Source organism: Diplotaxodon limnothrissa, linkage group LG20 (assembly GCF_057381915.1).
Source record: "Diplotaxodon limnothrissa isolate DT_005_m linkage group LG20, D_limnothrissa_male_GT1.1, whole genome shotgun sequence".
Classification (NCBI taxonomy): domain Eukaryota; kingdom Metazoa; phylum Chordata; class Actinopteri; order Cichliformes; family Cichlidae; genus Diplotaxodon; species Diplotaxodon limnothrissa.
Genome location: NC_140615.1, coordinates 33,062,198 through 33,072,184, shown reverse-complemented (window position 1 = coordinate 33,072,184; position 9,987 = coordinate 33,062,198). Strand labels below are relative to the sequence as shown.

The following is a 9,987-nucleotide window of genomic DNA, read 5'->3' as shown; positions in this document are numbered from 1 at the left end:
CGACGGCAAAGGAAACTTGCTCCTAGAGATGAGATGAGATGAGCAACACCCTTTTTAGCAGTTGGTTGTCTGTAATTTAGTTGGGAAAAGCTTGGATAAATGGATTAGAAGAGGACAGCATTTGGTGCTTGACAGCTCCTGGTGGGCGGCTTTAAGTGGATGATTAGCAGAGAATCTAAAAACCTACAGGATCAACAGGACGATGCAGTGAACAGAAGGTTCAGAGACATTTATTGGTCTTTGCTTTGTGGGGTCAGATGCAGTATTAAATGTTGCTTATTTTTAAATGATAAAAAGTTTGTTGCAGTTACAGAATTGATACTGTTGTCCTCTGGAAATATAATTGTACTCGAAGGAAGTGCATTTGCTCACTTGGACTCGCTGTGAAGTAGGATCAGACTTAGACAGGAGGTTCAAAGCAAGTTTTAGCAAGCACAAGCTGGATGAGGTAATCGTGCAGGTGGAGATTACAGATGAACATATTGGCAGTTGGCAAAGTTGAAAGCAGAGTTGGCTGGCAGGCTTTGTCTTTAAAAATGGTCAAAGAAAAGGGAGTAATAATTGTCTGCAGAGCTTCAGATAATTGTTCAGTGGGGGAAGGGGCCATGGGCTGCTCAGACTTTTCTATTTCACAAGCAAAGTATGGGCAAAAGGCTAAATTATATTCATTCCTGTGAAATATTTGCTTGTCGAAGAAGTCACAATGTTCCTCTACTGGAAGAAGCGTGGTGCGTACGAGTTGGAGGCTTTGCCATCTCCTTTCAGCGAAGGGTTAATGGAGCGCTACTCCTGGTCTTCATCCCTGGACGTCATCCATGATCTGTGTGGTAAGCTAAGGAACCAGGTCACCTGACTTAACTTTTGGATTAGTGTTTGTGTGTCTGGTTTTCTGCACAACAACACAAGGATGAGCATTGCATTGGTTTGTGTTTGTTTTACTTTGGATTATTTTAAAATATTGAGATGCCAAATATGCCACAGAAATGAATTAACCAGGCCCATTTCACTAATCACCACAGGGCAAATGTCTTTGTACACTTCAAAATGTACTAGATTACAGATTATTACAAATTGTTTGTCCCTGATCTGCTTTCTTTAAGACTGCAAAGCTCAAAGCTGCTTTTTGGAACCAGCCTTAATAGTGACGGTGTGAATGCTGGCTCGCTTTGATATAGAACGTGTTTGCTGTGTGCACGTCTGAGAGCCAAACGCTAAAATCTTCACACGCGCTCAAGTTTCTGATGTGTCCAGTATGTGTCTGCTGAGAAAAACCCCACCAGACTGGTGACATTTAGGCTCAAATACACCGTCTTTCATGCTAATTAGTTAATTAAAAATAAAAGGAAAATCCTTTGCTTATAAGATGAACATTATTCATTATGAAGGAAAAAAGAAATGGACCATGCGCAGTTCAGAGCGTGTCCACTAAGTCGCATCCGTATTTCACTGATATGATCAAGTGATCCTTTAACATTCATAAGAAATAACTCTGCAATGTTTTATGTAACTTTTCTGCAAGAAAAAAAAGATCACTTTCATTTTGAGTGAAGTATTTTATCCCCATTATGGAAAGGCTTTTTTTTTTTCCATTGCTCTGTTCTTCCGTGGAAAGCACTCAGTGACCTGGCATGAAGACAGCCTCACATGAGGTAGACAAGAGGGAAAGAGCGGATGAGACCAGCTTCACAGATGAAATATTTACCATGGAAGAAGTGCGTAACAGCACTGAAATCCTCCCCTGTCTCCACTCGGTGCCTTTTTTTTTTTTTTTTTTTTGAAGTGGCACAGGGGCACTTGCTTTCCGCTGTGTCCCCTCTCCCGCCCCTCCAGATTTACGCCATTAGTGAAAGGGAAGTGATAACACACGGCTGTGGAGGAATGTTCTTCATCCTGTCCTCTTTGCCAGCCAGCCTTTTGGAAATCGCACTGCTTTTTAGTCAGTCTGCCTGCTGAGGCAGACCTGTTTGGCAGACGAAAGAGAGAAGAGAGGAGCCAAGAAGGGTACAGTCAGGCTGTGATCCTTACTTTCTTTTTTTTCTCCATTTCTGTAATTAAGTCCTGAGCTTCTACTGAAAACATTCTCAACTGTATGTTAGCTGTCAGCTTTAGGATATTGTTACATTCACCAAAATGGAAGAAAAAAAACAAACTTGAATCCAGAATTCAATCATTTCCATGGCTTATCTTATCTATCCAGTGTTCTGGGAATCCATCCTACCTGGCAAACCGTCCTAACTTTGTGAATATGAGCTAGAAGCATACTTTAACAGCTAAAATTAAGTGGCAAATCATCCTAGCATTGTTAATAAGACCTACAAGCATACTTTAACGGGTAAAATGAAGTGGCAAACCGTCCTGGCTTTGAGTATGAGCTACAGCCATACTCTGATGGGCAAAGTTAAGTGACAGACCATCATACCTACTTAAATTTGTGCTAGAATGACTCTGTGACAGCAGAAATGTGCATAAACTACTTACGGTAGGACGTTTTGCCAAAGTAGGATGGTTTGTCAGAACACCGGATCTGTTTTTTTGACATATTTGCAGCGGTTGAAATATGACCAAGAATCTAATTGTGCTGGCAACTCTGTGAAGCTGTACCACGGCACAGCGGTGCTTGACTTTTACACTAATGTCACCGTATTAAGAGGTTCTCTGTTACAGTGCTAACACGCTGATGTTTTGCATGCTAACATTTGCTCAGTTCAGCTGAAGTTGATGACAATGTCAGACGTAAACGGGATCACCTGATTATTACAGTCTGTCCTGAGAGATGTGTAAATATGTACAAAATTGCCACAAAGTTAAATTTCAGGAGAACAACCAACTTTTTTAACTCTATAGGTGCTGTGTAAAAGAATCAGTAATAAAAAAAACTACAATAATAAATAAATAGTTGGATGTATAGCTTCTTTAATAAAGCAAAATAAGCTGTGTTTGGTACTGCTGAAGATAAATCATCTGTTGCAATACAATACAACTTTATTGGCATAGCACATTTAAAACCAGAGGTACACCAAAGTGCTTCACATTATCCAGTAAAAGCAGCACCAAAATACAAATGCAAATGAGCTAGCAGGTGGAAAGCATTGATTAACAAGCATACAAATTAAGCAGATATCAAAATAAAACTTCAAAGGTAAAATCAATACAAAACATTGTTCAACAAAACAGAAGAAAAGGGGGTTGCATGAGCGTACACTTACAAGAAGCGTGCTCTAGATAGCCGGGAAGGCTGAACCGAATAGATAAGTATTCAAGGATTCAAAAAGTCTGCATCGAATCAGACACACGACTAGCTCGTGGGAGATTGTACCCAGAGGTTAGGTGCAACTGAAGCAAAAGGATGGTCCCCTCTGGTCTTCAGCCTTGGCCTGATGATCTCAGTGCTCTACTAGGAATATACAGGCTGAGAAGATCAGTAAGATAGCTAGGCGCAATTTTATTTATGATGTTGCTGTTTAGCCTCTCTGTGTGCAACTCTTTGGTCTGTTTGCGCCATCAAAAGGACTTAAATTCAAAACTTTCATGAACTTTTTCCCCACACCAAATATCTCCGTCGATGGATGATTGTGCTACACTTTAGCCTCAAAGCTTTAAAACCTTATTTCTGGCAAAGTCACAAAGCCTTTAAAACGTTTGATTGCAGTTGTTTTGTTACAGTAACTATTGAATTTAAAGTTTCCCTTCACTTGGAAATGAGCTTCAAAATTACTGACCAGTGGCGTTACCAAGATGGTTTCTGACTGGCTTCTGGAAAGACTTTGACTTTAGTGTTGAGGGGGAATCTAGAGCTAGTCATGAACCCAGTTACACAATCACAGTATATATTATGTAACACATCTGATCATGTGGTAATTTATCAGCTACAATTGTGGGCAAAAATTGGATAATGAAAGCTATTTTGGCCTTTTTGTAACATAAGCAGTGTTCTGAACAAATTAGGAGTAGTTTTTGTTATTTTAATTGCAGACTTTTTAAAAATTTTCTTAAGTGAGTCATAATTGAGGCTTCTAAAATCATTGGTTTATCCCAACATGTGCTTCTCGTACACTGTGCTAAGTGCACACTGGCATTCCTCAGGTCATACTCAGACACGAGTTCCAGTAACAGCAGAACATGCCTGTGTTTTGCTGAAAGTTAAGCACCAATAAAGTCCATAAAAGAAAAGCCTGACACAAAGAGGTCACAATAATAATATCTTGCACTTGTACCAATTACTGTACTTTCTGACACAAATGCCCCCAAAAATTTGAGCTATGCAGTAATCCCCTCATGATGCCTCTTAAAAATTGTGACAGGGTTGTGAGTTTTCTACTTTAACGCAAAAGTCACCTAGACCTTTGGATACGCATGGAGAGGCTGGAGAACGGTGCTTTTGTTCATTGCTATTAAATAACTGTGAAATGACTCAGCACAGTTAATCAGATATTTGTATTTTTCCACATCTTGTAAATTGAAAACTGTTGATTGCTTCCTCCACTCTTCTGTGGAACAGTTTACACTTGCTGTCCTGCGGTTTTCAGTTTTATGCATGGCGACCTCGGGTTTGTGCAGATGTGGTGGAGGAGGGAGAACGACGGAGGGAAAGGGTGGGAGAGTGTGCGATGCACATGTGTGGGTTTTTACCGCCACTGGGGTAAAACAACATTAAGAAGAAAGCCTGTGTTCTGCCCCCAGTGCCACTGAAGCCTCAGCATTGGAAACAGCTGCAACCTGCTCGTGATTTAAGGGATGCTTACCAGACCCAAACCCAATCCACCTGTAGAGGAACAGGAAAATAGTTGGGCTTTAGTAATAATGGAGGGGGTCGTTATTTACGGACCACAAGCCCCTGGGAGTGAGAATGAGTGTTTGAAATAAAAGGTAGTGTGGACATTAAGCAATTATTTCTAAAAAAGAATTTTTGTATTCTCCTTTTTTTTTTTTTTTTTTTTTTCTTTTAAGTGATTTCCTGTCTGGTAGCCTTTAAAAATAGCTTAATCTTCTGTCTGGGAGCTGAATGAGAGGATTGGACCAATCCCAGTCTCCCCACTTATGGACTCTCAGACCTTGAGGTGTGTTCCTGCAATGTGGATTCTCACTCGGTTGTATCCTATTGTCATACTGTCGAAACCATTATGTGTCTTTCTGTGAGTCTACATATTTGCAGACTTCTCGAACAGTCTCATCGCTAGGAAACTTGTGATGCTCTAATATTATATCTATAAATGACGTCATCTGGTTACTTTGCTGCTGCTCTGCCTTTGCAGAGTTTTAATGTTTAAATAGGATTTTCCGATCTGTTCTCACTCCCAGAGGTAAAATACCGATGCCGCCAGAAGGTGCTGGTGTCCACGAGCTTACCAGTTTTGTTTTTTGTGACTGTGCACCTGTCCACTAAGAATGTTCATTACAGTGCAGCAACAACTATGCACGCACCCCAGACAGCAGACTTTAGAAGTAGAAGCATAAGAAGTATAACAGGAATGACTCCTCAGCTATAGTGTCTCCAGCTGTCTGTGTCTGCAGCAGAAGTATAATCAAGGCCTCAGGAGGCAGGAGGGGTGGAAATGGACTCAAACACCACTGTCGACCAGGAGTCTGTGGTGCATGGGAGCTTTACGGTTTCCTGCTGTTTACCTTTGCTTACTTACTTAGGTTTGAAGTTAAAATTGTAAATTGGGTTTAGTTATGTCCCTTCATTAATGCTGTTGCATTGAAAAAATACTTTTGATGGTACTCGGTGCATTTAAAAAGCAACACTTAGAAGTCCTGAGCAAGAAACCATGAGGGTTGGAAGATCTGTTTCACTATGGCTTTGATCAATAGTGAAACAGATCTAACACGTAAGCTGAGGACACTCTGCGGTCTCCTCTGAGGTGACATTGACAGAACAGCCATGTATGATCTAGGATGAGAACAGGCTGGATTTACATAATATTCATCTTAGCAGTAGTTTGCTAAAATGCATAGCCACTTGGCAGTCATAGGCAGAATGCTATTAATAGACCCAAAATATAAAGTCCTAAAAAGGCAACTGTTAAACACTGTTTGTACTGATTGTATGTCCCATGTGGAGCCCTCATTAATGCACTACAGCTGTGACTTAAGTCTATGAGGGTTTAGTGATTAGGCCCAAGGTGGGAGATTGAGAGACTGATACCAACGTTTCTGTTTTCTCCAACCTGATAAATCAGACTTGCAACTGGTCCTGACTGAGAAACAGCCCAGCACATAACTCCCTGCAAAACTTCTGTTTGTTGTCTTAATCCTTTTTTTAAGGACTGCAGGGAGGTTTTGCTTTACTTGGACAGAGCCAGATTAGCTGGCCCCCTGATTCCAAACTTTATGGTAATGAAAGCTAACTGCCTCCTGGTTCCAGCTCCGTAAGTTTTATTTGGCCATACAGATGAGGGTGATATTGCTCTTATCATTTAGTGCTGCATCAATAAACTATGTGGTCAAGCAGTCACCAAAATAGCTAATATGCACTATAGCAGAAATAAAGCAGCACTATTGCACTTTTTAAACCCGTCCTTTCCTTAATTTTTTTCATATCTACACTTAATTTGGGAGATGGATGGAATTTATGCTAATAGCATTAACTATTAGCGACTCATCTCCACAGCTCTGGCTTCAATCGCCCAACTTTTCTGTCTGCTGCGCCACGGGTGCTGATATGTCCGTCTCTATGCCAACTTTCCCTGCCCGTATGGCATCCACCTGTCTGCCATCTGTGTTTGTCTCCCAGGAGTGCTTTCATATCTATCTCCTGGCAGAGAGGGGTGTGTTGCGTTACACGAGGGGGTGTGGGAGTAGAGGAGGCCGTTAAAGTCTCTCAAAAACAACATGTGAAGACGAAGAGAGGAGCCAAAGTCTGTGCAAACACAAACATAAGCTCACCCTTTCTCCATGTACCATGATGCGACCGCACCAAACGGAAGGCAGCACGAAGCATTCTTGAGATTCCTTGTGAAATTGTGCCGAAGGCTTACGGTTAAACGCGCGCCCAGCTCTGTCTCTGCCCACCTCATGGTGAAGAAGAGACTAGTGAACAGAGTGAGGCGTGATCGAGTGGTGGCTGAACTTGCTGAGAGTTTCATCTCAGACCAAATCTTTATCCTGCAACTGAGGTGTGCTGGGGTCACTGACCATTTGTAAAAAAAAACCCTCCTCCCTGAGCAGCCTTGGTCCTCTCATAGGTTGTTTGGGACAGTAGCCTGTGGCTTTGGATTTCTCTGTTTAATCTAATACACTTGGAAGTTGATGTGCATTTTTGTTTGCAAATAAAAGACAAAGCACAAGTGCCAAAGCAATGAATGGATTAAATGGCGTGTTTATAATCTGCTAATATTAGCAGTCAGCCTAAGCAGCTTACAGTCTGTAGTAGGGTTTGAGTTTACGCTAAAGCCAAAGAGTGCATGTGGACATTACAGCAATAGCTTTTTATTTCAAATTTGTTATTATTGCATTTGTTTTATTTCATTGCATTTCACTTTGTCTTGCCAGTTCTTTGAATTGCACTATTCATTAAAGTGCGACATATTTAATATTTAACTGACTGATTGGGGCAGCTAAAGGTTATAATGAATATAGTTAGTGTTTACAACTGGCAGATCCACTGTGTAGTATCTCCCTGCAGTGTATTAGCCACTTCTCCATGTCATAAGAGTTTAATGTTAGACTATCCTGCAGGTCTTTAGTACCCATCTGTACCCATACCTTTAACTATTCTAACAATTCCAAAATTCAGCTCTTAATTCTCATCATAACTGCGTATTTTCTCATGCACTGTGGAGAAAAAAAAGTATCAAGAAGGTAAGCTAAGCAGCCAGACATGGTTTAGTTTGAATGATCTTATGCATTTCCATCTATACTCGCATCACCAGAAGCTAACGAGCTCTGCAGTGCAAAACAAGAACAGCACTGCTGCGAGATCAATTTCTGTGTGTGAGTCAGAGGTATACCAGATGGCAGAGTGACCGCCTGTGGCAGTGCAGTTGTGTAGGCTCCCATTGTGCTAATGGTAATATGGTAATGTGTTTTGCAAAAAATAAATAGATAAATAAATTAATAAATATTTTTTTTGATATACTGGGTCAACCTGAAGATTCATACACAGTAAACACGTAGTGTGCTCTTTTTTTAAACCTAACCAGCGAGCCAGTGAAAAGGCTGCAACCAATGATTATACTTACCTTCAGTTAATCTTGTCTCCTTTATAAATAAAAGTGTGGAAATTATAAATTCTCGGACTTTATTCATTTTGCTATTATTGGTCTGAACAGCAGTCCAGAATTATGAGGTGTTCAGTATATGATGTCACAGAAAGACTGACATTTGCCTGGGCTTGTAGCAAGCGTCTACATTTGGTGGAGAAGTGAAGAGACTGTTGAAGTGTTGGAACATCATATTCATAGATGCATCATTCTCATCGCAGAATAAGGACAGGCAGACTAGTGTGCATGATTAAATCTGGCCTCGGCTGCTTTGGGCTTATTTATGGGGCTGGTTTGGATACCTAATGTTTCTTTGCCTCGGGCATTGTCTCTCTGCGGTGAGCAGGCCGGCGGAGAGCTGTGTGGATGGGATGCACCCCTGTCTCTTTAGTGTGCAAGCTCATTGTCTGCTGTCACGTGTGTGCGTGTATGGTGTGTGCTCGTGTTTGCTTTTGGCTTAATCAGCAGTGCTGAGTTCAGAAATTCCAGTTCATCAGAGAGAGAAAGAGGGAGAGTCAGCAAGATATGAGCAAGTAGGAGAGAAGATGGAGGTTTGGCACATAATGGTGTGATTATACGATAAAAGGAAGGATGGTCATGAGGAAGAGGGCTAAGGAGAGGAGAGCTTAGCACTGAAATGCTATGTTGTGGGTCGAAATCAAGGCGAGAGAAAGCCATCCATAAAGCTGCATTCATGTGTTGTGTTCCTTTTGTTGTGGCAGTGTTACTGTTGGCCAGTTGCATTGTGTCAAATCAAGAAACGTACCTTTCATCGCAGCTTTGCTAACATTTCTGCACATTTCTTTATTACTGTTCTGTGCTGTGATTATCTAGAAGGCAGTAATAAATTACACCGTTGCCAGTAAGATGATTTCTAGATGGTTTTGTATGTTGAATTCAAATCTGAAAGTAGATTTGAACCCAACATTTCAAATTTGGATAAAATCTGTGTCAACAGGATTTATGCAATGATTAGACTCCAGTTCTAGTTATCCTGGTTTCTTTTCCTTCTTAACTTTTCTCAGGTCCTGTGTAGGCTCTTTGTGGAATTCTTTCCTTTGTTTCTTTTGACATGATTTACAGTTAAGAGTTCACCTGCTATAGTTTTTCTTAGGCCTGCTACTTCGTCTTTTCTCCCCCACTTGTCTAATTTCCTTTATTTCTAAGGACATGCTGCATGACATGGTAAGATATGGCAGGTTTTTTGGCTAATAGCTCTTTGGAAATAACCTTGTTGGTGCAAAAATGCTATTTTATATCTGACAAACTGCTTTATCTTTGGCATTTTTAATTGATTCAGCTAAATAAATGGGAACAAATGATACTTTTGCCACGTGCTGTACAATACAAGAATGTCTAGCTCCTTGTAAGCAAAATGTAAAGAAATTGTAATTCTTTTCATTTATCTCTGCATGTAAACAAGCTTAATATAATTCGGTGTGTTACCATTAGTGTATATACTTGAATTCTTCTTCATGTTAGGAAGGGGAGACTTCCCTGTGTCTCTCTCCTTCCTTCCTTCCTTTCCTCCTGTGAGGTGCACGTATGCAGCACCACTGCACAATTAGCAGTTAGCGTTATACATGTGGATAGCGCTACATAAGTCACGAGTATTAAATTGTTTCCCTACACCGACCAACTTTATGTCTAGAAACTGAGAGTGAAGCCCTCACTGTCTAGCTGCTTTCACATATGTACATGGGAAAACTCAACTAGCTGTCTTTAACCTGGCAGCACACGCGTACAAGGTGTGTGTCATGCTCTCTATACCATGGTAGAGTAGCCC

At 40.8% G+C, this 9,987-nt stretch overlaps 1 protein-coding gene across 1 annotated transcript in view; it reads left to right on the top strand.

Annotated features, from left to right (window-relative positions):
- Positions 1 to 703: 703 nt before the first annotated feature.
- plekhg5b (pleckstrin homology domain containing, family G (with RhoGef domain) member 5b) overlaps positions 704 to 9,987 on the top strand; it is a 64,846-nt gene continuing 55,562 nt past the window's right edge. Inside the window, exon 1 of the mRNA XM_085344525.1 lies at positions 704 to 827. Coding sequence (XP_085200651.1) covers positions 704 to 827 — 124 coding nt within the window. The remainder of the gene's footprint in view (positions 828 to 9,987) is intronic.